The sequence below is a fragment of the Barbatula barbatula genome (assembly GCF_947034865.1).
Source record: "Barbatula barbatula genome assembly, chromosome: 9".
NCBI classification, from domain to species: Eukaryota; Metazoa; Chordata; class Actinopteri; order Cypriniformes; family Nemacheilidae; genus Barbatula; species Barbatula barbatula.
The window spans coordinates 9,358,341-9,377,718 of record NC_136772.1 but is presented as its reverse complement, the minus strand read 5'-3'; the positions used below and the strand labels follow the sequence as shown (position 1 = coordinate 9,377,718).

The window sequence follows — 19,378 nt, the reverse complement described above, 5'->3', positions numbered from 1 at the left end:
AGGTTTTTGTGCCAATAAAAATGGACGCAAACTTAGAAAACGAACAAAAATGTACAATGAGAAAGAAGAAAAACACTTTGATAATCTGACACTTTGAGCAATTGAGTGTATTGCATTATCAAATTGTTTTTCTTCTTTCTCATTGTACATTTTTTTACGTTTGCGTTCATTTTTATTGGCACAAAAATAATTCCATAGTTTGCACATAGTTAGAAACAAATGTATAGTACAATGAAATGCAAGTCGCTTTGGATAAAAGCGTCTGCAAAATGCATAAATGTAAAAGTATAGCAGTTGTTAAATAATTTTACCACAAGGGGACGCCATTCCATTATATTATCAGGTTATTCGATTATGTTGCTGAGTAGGCTATACAAATATACTGGTGTGCGTGTGTGACAGATTTCTTTGCAGATTTTCAAATGTCCACTTTCAAAGGAATAAACCAATCTATAGCCTACAGTATGTCATTTTTCTGTTGTATCTCAGACATTTTGGTGTGACCTAAATGTTTATATATTAGCAGTAATCGACTGTGTTATTGGTAATGTACTGTTAAGAACTCAAAATGCAACCAAGTTGTTAGTGAAGCTTTTAAGACTTTTTAAACAAGTTTTGACAATGCTGTTGCATGTGAATATGGCTTATAATTGCTGAAGAAACCATAGTGTAATGACGGAAAATTTGAAAGGATCTTGTACAAAAACACTCGGAAGAATAAATGGGTTCTCAAATTGATCTAATACTTTAAGTCATTTCACCGTGAAGTTTATGTATAAAACCAAATGAAGCAAATCTCATGCCTAGTAAATAATACATGCTCATTATTTGCACCACCCTTGTAATAGAGATATAAAATGCAATTTCAGAAGTGCCCTAAAACTTTGCTGATTTCTCCAAATAAAAGTGTACTCTGTCAACTGTGTTTGTGGACTATGCTTCTTCAGATGTGGGGGAGAAGGTAGCATAACGTTTTTGTACCATAAAAGGCTCATGTTCTCACTATCGTAACCACTTTCCATTTAAAGTCGCTTGTTTTTTATTCATGTGGGTTTAGAACACATCCTTAAACTCCTCATAAACAGCATTATGAAGCGATTAACAACATGCTCTGATAGCGGACACACAGTCTGAATCCAGGTAAGATCAAGTCATCAAATTTTTCGCTTATATGTCTTTGTTTTGATTCATGAGTAAACGTTAATGCATGTGGTACAACAAACATCCATTAAAAGTGGTTGCATGTTGTGCTGCCTGAAGTCAGAAATGAGTGACACGGGAATGTTTAAAAACGGTCAGGTTTGTTATTATTACAGTGCTGACTGTCAAGTCACTGTGAGACCATGACACATTTCAGCATCAACAGCTCGGCTGTATTTAATAAATCATCTGTAAAGAAGATTTACGAAGATGTAGGATACCCAGAAGCCATATTCATTTGGGTTGTGTCTGTCATTGAAATTCCAGTCGTTCTTTTAACCCTGTTTGCAATGTGTTCTCTTGTCATATCGTAACATGCTGGTTCAGTTTACGAGATACATCTGCCTATTTCGGATTTCATACAGTGTTATGATGTTATTGGTAACAACTTCATTGGTGGGTAAACCACTGTGGCATGCGTATAAGTATAACTTGATGGTGGACCTGCTTTTCATGACATGTATTGCATTTGAAAGATACCTTCTGGTTTGTCATCCTCACTGGTATAGATCTCACCATACGGTAAAAAACCTCCCGCACAGTTACACTGATCATCTGGTTAGTGCCCCTGACTTATGCAATACCAGCCGTTTCAGAGTTTATCAATGTCACCCAATGTGTGTGACAATCATCCTGTCCATTTTTGTCTGGTACATGCAATTTCCTTTACCTCAAAAAAGCGCCCAGTTGTTTTACGCAACCTGTCACTTGTGCTGGTCAACTACACGTTTCTCATCCCCCCCTTTCATTTACAACTTTGTTTACCCGGTGTGTGCTGGATTATGAACATTTGGATGTTGCCTATAACGCTTACATATTTTGTCATTGTCTCTTGTATCTCAACCCTCTTGCCGACTGTCTGTTGCATTTCTTTATGAGGGGTGATATTGACAAAATAGTGAAGTTTTTACTGCTGTTGCAGCTCACTCGATACCATCGTGACCAGTGCTAACACTCAGAGTCAGTAGATTAACTGTCTACACATTTTAGGATGTTAGTTGCAGTTTTGATGTGGTTCTTGTTGGTACATTTCCAACTTACAAAATATACAAAAGTTAAAACAATATGACGTTAAATGTAGAGAATGTTTGAGAAGAAAGTCATTTCAACATGTTTAATCCATTCTGTTACAGTAATCACTTCTTACTGTTTACAGATCTGTGGGTCTGTATTCTATGGAATGAAAAAAACCTTTGCAATCCTATACTTGTACAGATCCATATAGTAAAAATTACACATCTGATAAGTGTCTATTGTGATCTGTGATCTTTTGTGGTCAATTTTAATAAGCATACATTTAAAAATCATTTTATACACTTAATTCTTAAATTGAATCTTGATTGAATCACAGCTGTGATGCTTGTTGACTCTCTATTGGACTTGTTCTGGAGTGATGTTAAGTTTCCTTCATCGCTGTTGCAGCTGTGAAGGACATCAGAATCGATCACAACATTAACAATGTCATAATGTGCAACCTGATGAACAGGTTGTCTATGCATTGTGATTAAATGTTTTCTGATGTTCTTGGGTGTGTACATTTTATTACGGGACAACATGGTTTTAAGTCAAAAGTCCAAATGCGCAATAGCAGTGATTATCAACATTGCTTTCAAACTCTTTCTTGGAACAGGACATTAACTGTATGTGATTAGGTCATTTGCACATGAAATGACGGCACTGCGCTAAGTGCTGATGGAGGGCAGCAAGTGATTATCTCCATAGGAATTTACTATAACAAACTCAAAATACCTATGTTTGCATCGTTTTTGACTGTTCAAATCGATCAAACCATGAAAGGTGTTTTTATTGTGTAGCAAAAGTTGATGTTCATGAAGGGGGAAAGTGCGAGTTGGGGCCTCATTTATCAACAGTGCGTAGAAAATGTTCTATATTTTGTCATACGAATTAAATAAAAAATGTGTCTTAGTGTGTAAAGTGCAAAGAATCTGTAATTATAAAACGTACGCGTACATGGTTCATAAGCAAACCAGTGAGTAATGTGTGTTAACATGCACAAAATAAACGTATATCTATCAAAAATCTGCTTAAAATGAAAACTTTTTAACTTGTTTACATGCATAGTAATAAACCGGCTACGCAGAAAACAGCGTTTACATAGAAGTTTGAGACCTGCCGGGCTTCTCTCGTGGCTTGACATCATGATTGGTAGTGTGTCCTCTTTGATTAAACAAACTTGAATGCATATGTTTAAGTGATACACAAAAATGCTGTCATCATTTAGTCACCTTCGAGTTGTTCCAAATGTGTACATTTCTTTGTTCTGTTGAACACAAAAGAAGGTATTTTGAAGAATGTCGGACAGCAAATAGTTCTGGGGCACCTTTGACTACCATTGTTTTTTTCCTAGTATGGGAGTAAATGGGCGTTCTGTTTGGTTATATTCCAAATTTCGGGGTGAGTAAATGATGCCAGAATGTTTATTTTTAGGTGAAGTCACCCTTGTATAACTGAAGAATAACTAGTTGTCATACGCACGTGATCGTTTGAGGTCCGAAGCTTCGTTGGGCAAAAAACTACGTGCGTTATGTGATCAGAGACTTTGATCTGACTGATAAAGAAGGACAACCCCCAACACAGTAACCTTTCTTCAGTTAATGGTCCTCACTCCTCGAGCACAATTGAATTCTTCATCAACTACCTTACATAGCTGGTAGGCTACTTAAAAGCCTTGTCTTTTCACGGTGTTTCTATATTGTTATTTAATAGCAGTCTGTTTTACTCACGTGACAAAACAATTTAAACCTTCACACCCAAAGGTCCTGACGCGGTTTTTTCGAGTGCGCTTTTCAACCACCAGATGGCAGTAAATATGATCGTGTGTCAGTACAACCCGCACAGAAAGAGTGTCACATAAAATATTAATTTGACCATCCGGTCGAAAATAATACACCATTACGAATTTGTTAAATATGTTGAATGTATCTGTAACTCGTGACATTACCAGCAGGAAAACTTACCGAAACTTCAAGAATCAGTTTTAGCGTTAAAACGAGTCAAAGGAAATGACGCGTTGCGGGGTACCAACGATTGGACCACAAAGATCACAAGCGGAACCTCCTTCCACCAACCGAAATCTTTGGGCACGCCCACTAACTTTTGCCCACTAGTAGGGCGACGTACAGAGAGACGTATTTGAGACACACAGCATAAGTCGACATTTTATTTTTAAATTAAGATAAAGTTTATAAAGCAGCGGACATCATTTCGACGTGCTTTTAACGAAATATAATAATGTCGTCATCTTTGATAAGGGTGTTCGTTCATCGAGCAGCCGTTGCTCGTTTAACGTTAGCTGCGAATCAAACATTGCGTAAAACAAGCGCATTTTCGCGGTGCGAGGCTCAGCGCTACAGACAGATTAGAGGAATAAACACATTCACGCTTCCACTGAGGTAAGACATTGTTTTTAAAATGACACAAGCCTTGATATATTGCGATTAGTCCACTGTGATGTTAATGTGGACGACCACGTTAATGTTGCATAACTTGTGTTTAACGCCACCAAGCCACACGAGAACTGTGTGAATGTCATGTCCATAGATTAAAATAGGGAAGACAACGTAGCATTTACAGACAGATGACACAAATACTCGTCTCCAACAAAGAATTTTAAATCAAAGTCAGAGAAAAAACACAAAGAGCCATATGATTTGAGGAAAGGGGGGAGTCACTACAGCACATACTTTAGCTGCGACCTTTTGTGCAGCTAACAGAAATTTAAAGGAGTAGTTCACCTTCAAAATTATGTCATCATTTACTCACCCTCTTATCATTTCAAACCTGTATGATTTTTTTTCTCTTGCAGAACACGAAAGAAGATATTCAGATTTTTTTTATAACAGAAGAGCTCAGTCCCCCATTCACTACTATTGTAACCAATGCAATAGGCGGTTAACAACATTCTTTAAAATATGTGTTTTGCAGAGGAAAGAAAGTCATACAGGTCTGAAATGATAAGAGAGAGAGTAAATAATGACAGCATTTCATTTTGAAAGTGAACTAATATTAGTAATTTTACAGGATGTGTCTTTTGCACGTAATCCTAGCATAATAGCACAGACTAGATTTCATTTCAATGTTAAAACTTGTTGAAATCTTGTCTGTAATAGATTGTAAAGTTGTGAAGAGGGATTCTTTTAAGCATTCCGTTAATAATTGTCAGACTTAAACGTATGAATTAAATGGAACAACAACAATTTCAGATGATCTCTGCAGTGCAGCAGGCGTTCAGATTTCAGGACTTGCATATTTAAGCGTTTAGAAAATCCCGATTTGTGCAATCCAGGGCTGGAGTGTGGATTTCTAAGAGATTTACCTTTCATGGGAAAGCCCTTGGCCTTTTCCACAATGGACTGTTTAAGTAGGTGAAACTATTCTGCAAAAGTTGCTTAAGGACACACACAACTGTTCATTGTTTTATATTTGTGCACAGCTAATGATATGTAAGGACTTCTCTTTCAAAGGCCCTGTCCGTTCATCCACACGCAAACTGATTACTCGGTCGGTCACTGAAACCTAACATTTTAGAAAAATCCTGCCAGGGTGGAGTCCGAAAGCTTAGGCCCGATTCACATTTCACGGCAGGTGTGCGCAAATAGGGGACGACGTAGTCGCATCGAGATTAAAATAATTCAACTTTTCGGAGTGCTGTGTGTGCGGATCGTGTTTTCTGTGTGTTTTAGACGCGAAATCTTAATTGGACCTTAGGCAGCTGACTTGTTGCCTCTCTGTCTCACGAGGCAATGCCTTCAGAGGCAGCGTAAAGGAAATCTGTTTGAAATATAAACAGAGTGCACCTTTGTGATAACTAATCGAAAATTTTGAAACTACAATACTAATTTAGAGAGAGAAATGCAATCGAAAGTTGTAAAAAGAGAAAATAGAACTTTATTTACATAAAAACTGTGCTCTAGCCGCTTTCTTGACCACCATAAACATTTTTAAACTTGACACTGCTCGAGCATGCGTGAGCAAACGCATAGAATTGTCGGTCATAGAAGGCAGCGAAGGATACATCTATGCTACCTTCAAAAATCGACCTGATGGAGGTAGGTCAGGAGACAGGAAGTAAAGCAATCATTGGATTTGGAGGTGCCTTGATGCCTTCCTATCTTGAAAACCTGCCTCCGAAGGCAAGATTTTTGAGCTTGGCCAACACTGCTTTATGGTTAGGCTGACAACAGTTAGCTGTTTTGGTGTAAATGTACCCCATGGATAGCTCACCCAAAAATGGAAAATCTGTCTCCCCTTACCTCTTTGTCATTTCAGACCTCAATGACTTTATTTCTTCTGCAGAACACAAAAGAAGATATTTTGAAGAATGTTGGTAGAACAGCGTTACCCATTGACTTACATTGGTTTTGTGTCTATACATCAGAAGTGAATGGGTACTGTTGGGGTGCCGTTGTTCGGTTACCAACATTCTTCAAACTAAAGTCATACAGGTTTGAAATGACAACTGGGCAAGTAAATTATGGCATTTTCATTTTTGGGTGGAAAATTTAAGGGCAATCACTTTAAGGGCAGACCGATTCAGTCTTGATTCGTTTTCAATGGAAAAAATAGAACACAATAAGTAAATGACAGCAGGAATGTGTTTTTTGTGAGCTGTCACTTGAAGATTTAAAAATGTCATCCTGCAGGACTGAGGAGAAGGTGACATTAAACTTCGTAAATCGAGACGGAAAAAGAATTTCGGTGACAGCATTAACTGGAAACTCAATACTTGATGTTGTTGTCGACCAGGATCTAGATTTTGATGGATTTGGTAAGTTAAGAGATACAATACAAACTATTAAGTGTAAATGTAATAATTTTATTTGATTAGAAATACAAGCATCAAATATAAAATATGCCAAAAGTCAACATGTGGTTGCTGTGGGAAAGTAGAACCTAAGATCTGGGAAGCTAGGCTTGCTTTGTGAATGTAATCTACGGTTAAAGCAGGTGAACTGCTTCCCATGTTTTGCAAAGCATTTTAGTGCTTGCTTCAGATCTGTTTAGCCTACAAGCTGGTTAAACTCACAGTGAGTGTGCTTAATGTTTTTGTGTGTCATGTTTTGGGTTGTTTGACTAGGTGCATGTGAGGGAACTTTGGCCTGCTCGACATGCCACGTTATTTTGGAAGAGGATGTATATAAGAAGCTTGGATCAATTTCTGATGAAGAAATGGACATGCTGGACTTGGCTTATGGGCTTACAGACACGTGAGTGAGAGGCCTTAAGAACTGGACATTGTTTAGTGCAAAAGTTAAATGACTGAACTCAACATGGTAACAATGAAAATTCCGTCCAAATGTACTTACTCGTTTTGAAATCATATATAAGAATGGTTGTAGTTTTAACTATGGTCTTAGTGCTATTTTAAGAGCTTCTTCATACAGACCATTTTTTATTTAGCAGACACTTCTATGCAAAGTGACTTACAAATGATGGAGCATTTTGCCTTTAGAGCCAAAATATATTTTTCAGTGAAATACTTTTTCTGTTGTGTTTCTGACCCCTAGCACAAGTCTGGTCGATGCACACCACATAAAAAAAAGTTTTTAATGTGGCATGTCAAAAAACCACTCACCCCCCCATTGTAACATTGGCTCAGTATAATTTTTATATAAAGTTATTGTATTTTTACACACTTTTATTGTATATTTTAATAGTCTACATCCGTTTTCTTACCTGCCACTTAATTTGGTTGATTTTCAGTGCTTAAACCAAATCACAGGAACAGTTTCTGTTTTGCCTGTTTGGATTTCAGATCTCGTCTGGGTTGCCAAGTGTGTTTAAGGAAAGATCTTGACGGGATGCTTCTGCGTGTACCAGAGACGGTGGCTGATGCTCGAGTGGACAGTCAACAAGAATCCTCTACGTAATCTTATCAACACTGTAGGATGGAGGTTTATTTCATTCAGCAGAATTTTAATAGTAAACCTTCATAATGAGTTTATTCCTTAATGTTATTTGTATCACTTCCATAATAAATGTAATTTTTAATTGCACAGATTCTGAGAGTCTTTGTATGAAACTAAGAAATGGGTGTGTCTTTGTTGAGATGCGTTTGAATGCTAATATAATTGTATACTTGATTTATTGTAATAAATTAGATTAACTATTTTAAAGTCGTCTTCATTTTCTATTTTGTGTTTCGGTAAGCCATAGTGATATGCCCAATTACACATTGCATTCATTTTAATATATTCTTTCTTGGATTTCATTTTTTATTGGTGCGAGCAAGTTAAACTGTACAAGTGTTTATACATTAAGACTCACACTTGGATGGGTTAGACTAAGTTTTAATAAGCTTTAGGGTTGGCAAAAAAACAGACACATTGAATGCTAAAAATTTATTTAAACAAAACAATCTATAAAAAAATATTTTCTTAGTTATACAAAATATAAAGTACACGTTAACAACAGCTTAATGTTTATAAAATACCTTCTTGTACCTAAAAAAAGGTTACAACTTAAACAAAAAAAGTGTTTGCGAATGTGCCTTTTGAAGTACTTAAATTTGGACTGCTTTTTTACAGACATTAAAACTGCCACAAATAAAACCTTATCTAAAATGTTATGGGTTTGAATAAGTGGCATGTGATGACGTTCCAGACGATTGTCATTACTTGGTAGTGACTTTTTATGAAACCGGTATTAATTGCATTATGTTTGTGTCTGCCATTTCTAAACATAAGACTCTTCAGAATGAAATCCCAGCTCACCAACCCACTGACTGCTAATGCATCGTCTGAGCCGTCGACTTCTCCCATCAGCCTGCTTCTCGGTCACCTCGCCTCTCACTTTTAAAGCATCAGTGCCTTTGAACATCTGCTGCTGCCCATTGAGGTTACCAGCATTAGAACCAGCATTCAGATTCTGTCCCCTAATCCTGTGGACCGTTAGTTTACGACTCTGTCCATAATACATACTCTCTGGTAGGATGACCTTTTCTTCTGTCCTGAATTTTATACATGTTGAGTCACATCCAGCACCTGTTTTACTATAACTGGATGTATTCCTGATGATTTGAGGAGCAGGGCATGCCTGGTGGTCCTCTAAAGGGCTTTGTATGTTCCTGCCGAAAAGGCTTTTTTCCTTGCATGGTTCCCCTGTAGACTGCATTTGCTTGCGATTCTGAGCGACTGCTTTTCTTTTTAGGTTTAGTAAGGCATGCCTAAAAGAAGGAGGACTTTTGGGCCTGGACTGAGACGTTTTATGTTGTAAACCACCTTGAGAAAGAACACTGTCTGTTTGATGATGTAACAGATGCAGATTCTCATTCAACAAGTTGAATGGTTGTTGGTAATCTGCGCTGTGGCGGCGAACCCAGTAAGATTTGGGTGGACAGTTCTGAGGTGACTGGAAGATCTTAAGCGATCTTAAATAATCACTGGACTGAGAAAAGCCACTTTCTATTGAATTCACAGACAAGTTTAAGGACGGAGAGCCGTTCTCTTCCTTTTTCCTGTGATTGACTCCATCTTTTTCACTGACCAGCTTTAATTGTTGAAAGCTCTGTTCCAATAACATATTGTTATTGACTTCACCTTCAGGTATCTCAACCTTATGACATTTTCTACTTTCTAGATATTCGTCCTGCTCTTGAGACTTTAAAGCGCAACCAGTGATAGACACAGAGTGTCGCTGCCATTTATCGGATCTGGGCTGACAGGCAGCGGGCGTAACCTTCCTGATCCGTACCATTGAGCGGGAGGAGTCTGCCTCCAGCTCATCATCAGGCCAATCGAGGTCACAGTCACTCACTGAAATGAGTGAATCCATACTACGACTGTCCTTAAGAGGCTCGCTCTTCAAAATGTCTTCTGTGTCAGTGTTTACTTCATTCTTTAGACTGTCATATCCTGAGTCTGACATCTGATGCAAGGACCCAGCTACAGATAGAAAGAGGACATGTGCTGGAGTTAGTTTTTTATAATAACTTAAAGGAACAGTTCACCCAAAAATGAACATTCTGTCTTTAACCCACCCTCAAGTATTGATACATTTCTTGATGAACACAGAGTAAGATGGAATGCTTATATCTTGGAAGAATGTTTATAACCAAACGGTTATGGCCACCATTGACTACCATAGTAGAAAAAATTGCTTTATAAATTTCTTTGTTCTGTTGAACACAAATACATTTAGAAGAAACAGTTCTGGGCCACTTCCAATGTAATTTTTCCTACTATGTTAGTCAATGGTGGCCAAGAATTGGTTGGTTACAAGCATTCTTCCAAATATCTTCCTCAGTGTTCATCAGAACCAAGAAATGTATATAGATTTGGAACAAGTGGAGGGTGAGTAAATGATGACACATTTTGTTTTCCTTTAACAGGACATTTTTAAAGTGTAGGCATTTATATTTGTATGCATGTACTGTAGTTAATAAAGTAAGACATGTTTATTTGTAGTAACCTGATCCATAGTTGCTCCTCCTATCTTCAGTCAAATCCTTTAATGGGGTTATAATGGCATCCCCAAACAAAGCACAGCAGTTGTCAATCAGGAAATGCACAAGGTCACACACCTGTAAACAGATTACATTCAAATTAAAAAGCAATTCTCTTTCTGATAATATTGGTCATTGTTAGATAAAGTGCTCAACTGTTAATATAACAAACATGCATGTGTGCACTCACCTTTTTGGCATCTTCTTCCTGAGAATGCGGGCTGCTATTCCATAGAAAGCTAGGTGCTATACACACAGCCAGATTAAAAGAGTTCATCTGGTTGTGCCCAGCATTGAGGTGTATGTGATGCAGCATAGCAATGACGTGAGTTAGCAATATTAGATTCTCTTTAGGCAGGAGCTGAACAAGCCTAAAAACATGAAAACAACTTGTCAAGCACCATTCATAACAGTTTATCTCAGCTTTCAACAAAATCAGATCTTTAACAAATAATGTTTGCAGGTGGAATAACATCCTATCATTTTGCAAAGCCATTTTTGAAAGCGTGACTCCATTATTGATTGGTTTGTTACATTTACTTTGAATTTGACTATAATAGAATGAAGTATCAGCTGTCAATCATTATCATGATTAAGGCAGCATGTAAGAGTCTTTACCTTTGCACTTCCTGTAGTCGCTTCCTCTCCGTCATCAGTTTATCTCGCTCTCCATTTTTCTCCATTGCCCTGAGCCACAGCTCATAGAGTTCTTCACATAACAGGCTGCCTGGTATATTGCGTAAGAAATCCTGCCATTCATGCAATACAATATATGGATTTGATGAGTTCAGATTTAGTTCGTTTGATTTATTTGAGATTTTTGGATTTTGAGAGTGCTCTGAATAGATGAGCACTGCAGAGAATCATGTAAAACTGTTTGACATTTGGGTACAAAAAAATCTGTTTTCTCTTTTGAATTAAGATTATGCCTTTAGATTGTTTTAGCATAAACTTCATTAAATTGGATTTTGCACTCTTAAAAAATTATTCTTCAAAAGGTGCTTCACGGCAATGCCATAGAAGAACCTTTTTTGCTTTAATGAAAAAACATTTTTCCTTTTTTACAATTTTTTTTTTGGATGTTAACGGTTCTTTATGGAGCCATTCAGCCAAAAATGCTTCTTTTGTTACAGGGGTTTTCAATCTTTTTGTCAGCCGAACCCCTTTGACCTAAATCATTTACTTGAAGTGGAGGTACTGAGAGGTAGTCCCCCACAAATATGTACCTTAAACACTCCAGCTGTAACAAATACCGATTCTTCATTCAGTGGTCTTTCATGATGACCAGCATCAAGTTTTTCTCTGAGCTCTCGACAGGCCTTCACTCCAGCACAGCGCCGGAATATTCCATGTGTCATGGCCCCCTCGCTGCACAAACACATCAGCATGTCCTTTAACAGAGCAGGTAGAGAATGTTACTACTCTTACTGTTACCAGTATAAAAAACTAAAAGGTAGAGGAAGCCTTGGGTGTTCAATAGGGATCACAAGGCAAAACAATGTTCATTTTTTGTACATCTTCAAACAATCAGCAGTTGAACACAGGTGTTTGTGTCTAAGTCTGAAAATGATTTCTACCACAATGGGTGGTGGCAGGGTGTTATCCTTTATCACATCTGCGAGTGGCCGACCAAACAGATGACCCGAAGATGATGTCATTATGTGGCCAGAAGAGGCGAGCGATTCTGAAAACACATCCTGTTCTATGCTGAAGCCTCGTTTGAATGCCCAGCTAATGAGAGACATCTTTCTCTTCCTGCCCTTCGGTTCACCTAAGAGAAATGGAGGCAAGAAAGGAGATTTAAAACATTTAAATATTTATTGGTGTAGAGAGAGTAGCAAAACACGGATTGTAATCTGGAAAAAGATGACTGATTTTAGGCCAAAACATGCAACATACAGTGTATTCGTAAAGTATTCACAGCGCTTCACTTTTTCCATATTTTGTCATGTTACAGCCTTATTCTAAAATGGATTCAATTCATTATTATCCTAAAAATTCTATGAACTATACCCATAATGACAATGTGAAAGTTTGTTTGAAATCTTTTTGTCAAATTATTTTTAAAATAAAACGCACATGTTCATAAGTATTCACAGCCTTTGCTCAATACTTTGTTGAAGCACCTTTGACACAAAGTACAGCCTCAAGTCTTTTTGAGTATGATGCTACAAGCTCGTCACACCTATTTTTGGCCAGTTTCTCCCATTCGTCTTTGCAAGATCTCTCAAACTCCATCAGGTTGGATGGGGAGCGTCGGTGCACAGCCATTTTCAGATCTCTCCAGAGATGTTCAGTCGGGTTCAAGTCTGGGCTCTGGCTGGACCACTCAAGAACATTCACAGAGTTGTCCTGTAGCCACTCCTTTGTTATCTTGGCTGTGTGCTTAGGGTCATTGTCCTGTTGGAAGATGAACCTTCGCCCCAGTTTCAGGTCCAATGTGCTCAGGAGCAGGTTTTCATCAAGGATGTCTGTTTCATTGCTGCATTCATCGTTTCCTCGATCCTGACTAGTCTCCCAGTTCCTGCCGCTTCCGTCTGGCCACTCTGCCATTCAGGCCTGATTGGTGGAGTGCTGCGGAGATGGTTGTTCTTCTGGAAGGTTCTCCTCTCTCCACAGAGACATGCTGGAGCTCTGTCAGAGTGACCATCGGGTTCTTGGTCACCTCCCTGACTAAGGCCCTTCTCCCCCGATCGCCAAGTTTGGCCGGTCGACCAGCTCTAGGATGAGTCCTGAGGTTTCTAAACTTCTTCCATTTACGGATGATGGGGCCACTGTGCTCATTAGGACCTTCAATGCTGCAGAAATGTTTCTGTACCCTTCCCCGGATCTGTGCCTCGATACAATCCTGTCTCGGCGGTCTACAGACAATTCCGTGGACTTCATGGCTTGGTTTGTGCTCTGACATGCACTGTTTACTGTGGGACCTTATATAGACAGGTGTGTGCCTTTCCAAATCATGTCCAATGTGAATTGACCACAGGTGGACTTCAATCAAGTTGTAGAAACATCTCAAGGAAGATCAGAGGAAACCGGATGCACCTGAGCTCAATTTTGAGTGTCATGGCAAAGGATGTGAATACTTATACATGTGCTTTTTTCGTTTTTTATTTTTAAAAAGTTTGCAAAGATTTCAAACAAACTTCTTTCACGTTGTCATTACGGGGTATTGTTTGTAGAATTTTGAGGAAAATATTTAATTGAATCCATTTTGGAAAAAGGCTGTAACATGACAAAATGTGGAAAAAGTGAAGCGCTGTGAATACTTTCCGGATGCACTGTACGTGTTGTATATAATGGCTCAGTTTCGTTATCAAATTGACACTCAAGGTTGACAATGTAGTATAGTTTATGTGATATAATACTATTGAGTTTGTGAGGTACTGGGGGCTTATCCCCTTGACATTTTTGAAGATTCATAAATGTTTTATTTCATAAACAAAAAATGTTTCACGACTTTGACTTTGAGTTTATGAAAAGCAGTGAATTGGTGACAATGGAAGATTTTAGCTTAAAGGTTCACAAAGTTCAGTTTGTTCTCAGGGGGCTAAGCCCCTTTTCTTTTCCAACCCAAGATGAACGTATTACAAAGAACGTGTTACAAAGCTAAATGCTGTGTCCTCAATTCAAACGAGTTAATAAATAAAACCACTTCTTTTACAATCAGTTCAATAGATAATGTAAAAAGCATGACATTGAATTCTTGAATACACTCGATAGGATCAAGACGTCAGATGTGGCCTGAGCCAAATCCTGGATACAGTCATCTGATGTGTTTAAAACAGTTTAAACTTTCAGGTTAATTTAAAACTATGAACAATTTAATTAATTATGCAAGAGACAGTTGACATTTGATCACTTCCATAACTTTATATTGTAAATATACTACAGATAGTATAGTAGTATCCTATTCTGTAATAACAAGTCTCACCTGAGATTGTGCAGTTTATTTGTCTGGGCCTTAGGAAGAACTGGCAGTATGAATCTCTATGCTCCTCCTGGCGGTGAGGTGTTGTTACTGCATCTTGCTGCAGTGAGCGCATGTGGCTTATCTGAATGCTGTAGGGGAACTCATGACCTGCAGGAACAAAGGTCCCTTAAAGAAATGTGCATTTTATGATAAAAGTATCAGGTCCTTAAATTTAGAACTAACAGACATGGTGATGCGGTAAATGCTGGGCATTTCTGGGTTATAGGGCCTAACTTTATAATTCTGTCCCATGGCAGGGTCTCACAAATTGTATCATCTGTTTAGATCGTGATTATGTGGACAGTCAAGTGTGTGACCTAAATATTCAAATATTCATCTTACCGATTAACGGGTATGGAGTTTCATCTTTTTTCGAACATACCCACAACTGATAGTCTTTTATTCCACCCTGTGGACAACAAAAGTGTACGTAAACAATATATGACAATTATTTTTATTAAAATTATTGTTTTTAAATTGTATTATTGACAGTGGTAGTGGTAGACAGTGTTGATAACTTACTGAAAGATAAAATTGTTTCAGTGCTGTGACAATGACATCAGAGGCGCAGTCTATGTTGCTGACAGAAACAGTTTTTGCCTACATAAACGAAAGCAACATTAATTTACAAAATTACCCCAAAATAGCATTATCTAAAGAGCACATAAGAATAACTTCTTACATAGTCACAATTTCCAGCATCTTTTACATATATCTCGAGTGGAATTATATTTGGATCGTCCCGTTTTTTCTCTTCTTTAATACAACTAAATACAAACAGAAAAGATCATATTTCCATAAGGACATTGTTTTGGTTCTAATATGAATTATTTTATGATGATGATAAACCAGCTGACCTTTCAATGAGGGAAAGCCATCTCTCTTTCCCTTCCGAAGTGCTGAAGAATATAGAACAAACGTACAGTACAACGAAAGCATCTTCTTTTAAGATTCAATTCTATTCCATGTAAGATCAATAGAATGTGAATGGGGGTCTTCAATAATATAGCTTGATAGTGGGTGTGTTTGTTACCTAAAGGTAGCTACGCAATTGTACGTCGGCCAGCCCATGACAAAGCTCCTTTCTGTAATGGCGTTTGCTTCACACACTTCATCTACACAACTGGCCGTCCACATCTCACTCACACGGACGCATGCCTTCTGTTTCACCTGCATGACAGACCTGAAATATACAGATTTACAAAAGGATGCTGTTGACTATTTACAGTCATCAAAGGGATAGTTCACCAAAAAATAAGACTTCTGATTTTCTCACTGCATTCCCAACACCATTCCCAATCGGAGTTCTCCATACTTGGCCTTAGTGATGATGAGGAGATCTGTGAAGAGCAGGAGGTATCTCTCCTGGGTCTGAACACCTGTCTGCAACAGCACATTCCCTTGAGAAATGAGCTTCCTGGTAGGGCCGAGCAGAGACTGGATCAGCCCGTGAGGATCCTGGCTTACCTGAGACGAACAATCCCTGACACGTACATCAGAGAACAAGACAGAATTTTGAGATTACATTTATATTGAGTTTAAAAATGAAAGTTGCCGTATGGCACAAAGTTGTCAATTATAAACGAAAGAGCAGGTTTGACTTCACATAAATGTGGTATAAATACATTAACTAAGATTTTTGTCTTTCAAACACTCTTAACTGGTAGATTTTCAGACTAAATGGCCTCAATCGGTCTGTCATTAATCAAGTCTTCTGACTTGTCTGAGCTTTCACGTGTTTCATTGATAAATTAGCTTTAGTGTTACAACTGCGCATTGGACAAAAGGTTGATGTCAGAATGCATTGCTCTTAAGAGATTGAAAACAGCCATCTCTCTCTCTCTCTTTCTCTCTCTCTCTCTCTCTCTCTCTCTCTCTCTCTCTCTTTCTCTCTCTCTCTCTCTCTCTCTCTCTGGCTCTTTCACACACTTGCATATAATAAGACACACTTGTTGTGAGACCACACACAGACTGGTTCTTGTAGGTCCTTGTCTCCTTTCAGAAAAATGCTAATATATTCAGAAGTCCCTTACACAAGTTCTCACTGTATGTGACATCAACCTATATGTGGGTTTACTTTGGTTGAATTTACATCATGGAAATAAACATTAATAATTTGAACATACAACACAGAGAGGATTGTATAGGTTGTGTTGTTTGTATCATACCTGTAAACAGGTTTTGACTTTGTTAATGCTTTGCTGAGAATAAGAGAGGGAGCTGACTGCCTGCGCCGAAAGGTCGACTTGACGTTACAGAGTAGGAGAATAAGAAAAAGAGTGTAAAAAGGAGAGAAACAGAGAGACAGGGTGATCAATGTCACATAAGAAAGAGTGTTGTTGTACTAAATATTAATCAGAGATTATGTGCTGTAGGTAATCCGGTAATCTATAAACACCTCTAATAATTGACTCCAAGGTTAAAATAATCTGGGGACAAATGTCTCCAAGTATATTTATAGATATTAACCTAAGGATATATTGACCTTATTTTACCTCTATTTGTTAAAACGGAGGTGTAGATAAAAAAGTTTTTTTGTTTTAATGAACATATTATAATTATTATGCACAAAATTTATCTTTCTATATAAACATGTATAAAAGGACGTAGACACTAGGAAACTACACAATACTTTTTTTCCTATAAATGACCATGCATATGTCAATTGAAATAAAATAATCTGTTAAATGACAATATATACGATATGTAAAATTAATCTGAAAATTGCCAGATATATCAATCATGAAGCTAAATGTACAATTAATTATTTATCTTATTAAAAATGAAATGACATATAATATAATGCTAAACGTGTGAAAGACCACACAATACTGACAAAAAGTATGTAAATCATAGGCTACCTTTTTATATGTGTTTTCTTAATATTATCTGCTTTGTATAACACATGCACCTGCTTATGAAATATAGCCTCACTTACATTAGAATGGTTAAAATCCCCACAACTTTTGGTTCTGACTCTCTTCTGCCATCCAAGCTCTTGTAATGATCCCATAGTCACAATCTTTGCAAATAGCGCTTGAGGGTAATTTAGAGGATTGATCAAATCAATGCTTCCATAACATCATCTGCTTCTTTGCTTTTGAGTTCCTAATACTTTTCTCATTCGCGATCAATCTCTCATCTTCTTGTGTTTGTTTCAGAGAGGTCTGTCTTTTACCGCTTTGAATGGTGAAAGATTATATATGTCTTGGAGTAGCTGGGGGGAGGATTTAAAAGGCGGGATCTCAAGGGGATATAGATCTACAGAACATGGCTATGGAGAGAGGAGTGCATGACAGCATGTTTAGAGGGACATCTTTTCGTAATTTTAGTTTTCTTTAGTACACTCAGTGTTTTGATAAAAAAATCCCAAAACAGTTTCTTTTTAAAGCGGCCCTTCAACGGTGTTTCATGCATTCTGACTTATTTGCAATGTTAAACGTGTTGTATTTTCATGCTTGACATGAACAACTTGTCCAAAAACGAGTTGGACAAATGACGTAGTATTTCTTTGCAGGATACACTCCCCCCGTGTTCGTATAGGTTTCTGAAAGTTTTTTTCGAACATGAAAAATTGTTACGTAACAACTTTTCTTATTCCCTTATTGGACAATTCTCCCGGAAAAGCATGTGGCATGCCCACACATCAACCAAGGAGAGCGCGAGAAGGAGCATGTGCAAAAGTCACTTTCACTTGTGTGCAGAGGAGAGAGAACTACGTTCACAAAGTTCAGCTGTGTTTGTCTGTTCACTGCATTTGGTTGAGGACTGTTATATATATATATATATGGTGGATATAATGCTGAATTTGGAGATCGCTTGAAACTGATAGATGGAGCGGCTTTCCCAGGCCTAAACGATGCCGGGCATGAACCGCACGCAGTAAGTAAAACTCTCTGTGTTTTGTTGGCAATGTGTGCGAACATGCTTTAGTTGCCCTGCCTGCCCCTCATCCAGCGTGGCCTGCCACACCCAGGTTTCCTGCTCTGCCTGCTCTGTCCCTGCTCCGCAGCCCAGGTCCACCTCTACACCACGGCCCAGGTCTGCTCGGCACAGCCCTGGCTCTCCGTCCTTGCCCCTGTTCCGCCTCCGCTACACCACTCTCCTGGACTTTTGTGAGTATCTGGAAGCCGCTCTGAAGAGGGGGGCTCTGTCATGATCCCAGTCCACATTTCCCCTGTGCTAATGAATTTTTTGTGACTTCGTGTCTGTGTAATTTTCCGTGTAGTCTGTTGTAGTTTTTGGTGTTAATTAGTCTTCCCCAGGTGTGCCTTTTCATCTTGTTAAATTCTCTGTATTTAAGCCCTTGTGTTTCCGTTGTCTAGTGTCAGTTGTTATTTCACGTTGCTTTGGTGTCCCTGTTGTTTGAGAACTTTAGTTTCTTGTTACTTTTCTTGAGTTCTACTGTGTCTTATGTTTAATAAATCTCGGAATTTGTGATGGTGCACGTCAAACATGTTGCCCCCAAAGTAACGGAGACTCCTTGCATGTTGCTCTCCTTAATCTGATATGGTGCTCTGCAGAAGTTTTTATTTTATTTTCATGTAACAGCTGCGACAATGCTGATCCACGAAGAAGACAACGGAGCTCAAAATTATAAAATAGCGGTGTGCTCTGCAACACACAGAGAAGCAGGAAAAAATAATTATATAATACAATAATATTCTATTTAAATAGGTCAGATGAACGAATTTACGAAAAACGTTGCAGACCCCTGCTTTAGGTTACATTTTAGATAAATGATC

At 38.1% G+C, this 19,378-nt stretch overlaps 2 protein-coding genes across 4 annotated transcripts; one reads left to right on the top strand and one right to left on the bottom strand.

Moving 5' to 3' along the window:
* The first annotated feature begins 3,745 nt into the window (after nucleotides 1-3,745).
* On the top strand, nucleotides 3,746-8,409 carry fdx1 (ferredoxin 1). Of its 2 annotated transcripts, none has more exons than XM_079464366.1 (4): nucleotides 3,746-3,871; nucleotides 6,864-6,988; nucleotides 7,298-7,427; nucleotides 7,976-8,333. In XM_079464366.1, exons 1-4 carry the CDS (start codon nucleotides 3,816-3,818, stop codon nucleotides 8,088-8,090), a joined length of 426 nt encoding a protein of 141 aa, XP_079320492.1. In that variant the 5' UTR covers nucleotides 3,746-3,815; the 3' UTR covers nucleotides 8,091-8,333. The 2 variants fall into 2 exon arrangements, with proteins under 2 accessions (XP_079320492.1, XP_079320491.1); XM_079464365.1 differs by lacking the exon at nucleotides 3,746-3,871 and adding an exon at nucleotides 3,983-4,613 and having other exon boundaries at nucleotides 7,976-8,409.
* A 14-nt stretch (nucleotides 8,410-8,423) lies between these two features.
* arhgap20 (Rho GTPase activating protein 20) lies at nucleotides 8,424-17,832 on the bottom strand. Of its 2 annotated transcripts, XM_079464363.1 has the most exons (15): nucleotides 17,572-17,832; nucleotides 16,802-16,878; nucleotides 15,949-16,116; nucleotides 15,667-15,816; nucleotides 15,491-15,532; nucleotides 15,316-15,400; nucleotides 15,156-15,233; nucleotides 14,976-15,042; nucleotides 14,595-14,741; nucleotides 12,241-12,434; nucleotides 11,890-12,054; nucleotides 11,282-11,412; nucleotides 10,854-11,034; nucleotides 10,630-10,741; nucleotides 8,424-10,103 (listed from the first exon to the last, which is right to left on the bottom strand). In XM_079464363.1, the coding sequence occupies exons 1-15, from the start codon at nucleotides 17,644-17,646 to the stop codon at nucleotides 8,896-8,898; spliced, it is 2,880 nt and encodes a 959-aa protein (XP_079320489.1). In that variant the 5' UTR covers nucleotides 17,647-17,832; the 3' UTR covers nucleotides 8,424-8,895. The 2 variants fall into 2 exon arrangements, with proteins under 2 accessions (XP_079320489.1, XP_079320490.1); XM_079464364.1 differs by lacking the exon at nucleotides 16,802-16,878 and having other exon boundaries at nucleotides 8,430-10,103; nucleotides 17,572-17,821.
* Between the last annotated feature and the right edge of the window lie 1,546 nt (nucleotides 17,833-19,378).

What these genes read in the sequence shown, in the direction of transcription:
- fdx1 (XM_079464365.1), top strand. Translation starts at nt 4,453, where the DNA reads ATGTCGTCATCTTTGATAAGGGTGTTCGTTCATCGAGCAGCCGTTGCT. An exon ending in TCTAGATTTTGATGGATTTG is followed by an intron (nt 6,989 to 7,297) that starts GTAAGTTAAGAG and finishes TTGTTTGACTAG; the next exon opens with GTGCATGTGAGGGAACTTTG. An exon ending in GCTTATGGGCTTACAGACAC is followed by an intron (nt 7,428 to 7,975) that starts GTGAGTGAGAGG and finishes TTTGGATTTCAG; the next exon opens with ATCTCGTCTGGGTTGCCAAG.
- arhgap20 (XM_079464363.1), bottom strand. Translation starts at nt 17,646, where the DNA reads ATGGGATCATTACAAGAGCTTGGATGGCAGAAGAGAGTCAGAACCAAA. An exon ending in AATTGCGTAGCTACCTTTAG is followed by an intron (nt 15,533 to 15,666) that starts GTAACAAACACA and finishes TATATTCTTCAG; the next exon opens with CACTTCGGAAGGGAAAGAGA. An exon ending in AGGAAGAAGATGCCAAAAAG is followed by an intron (nt 10,742 to 10,853) that starts GTGAGTGCACAC and finishes ATCTGTTTACAG; the next exon opens with GTGTGTGACCTTGTGCATTT.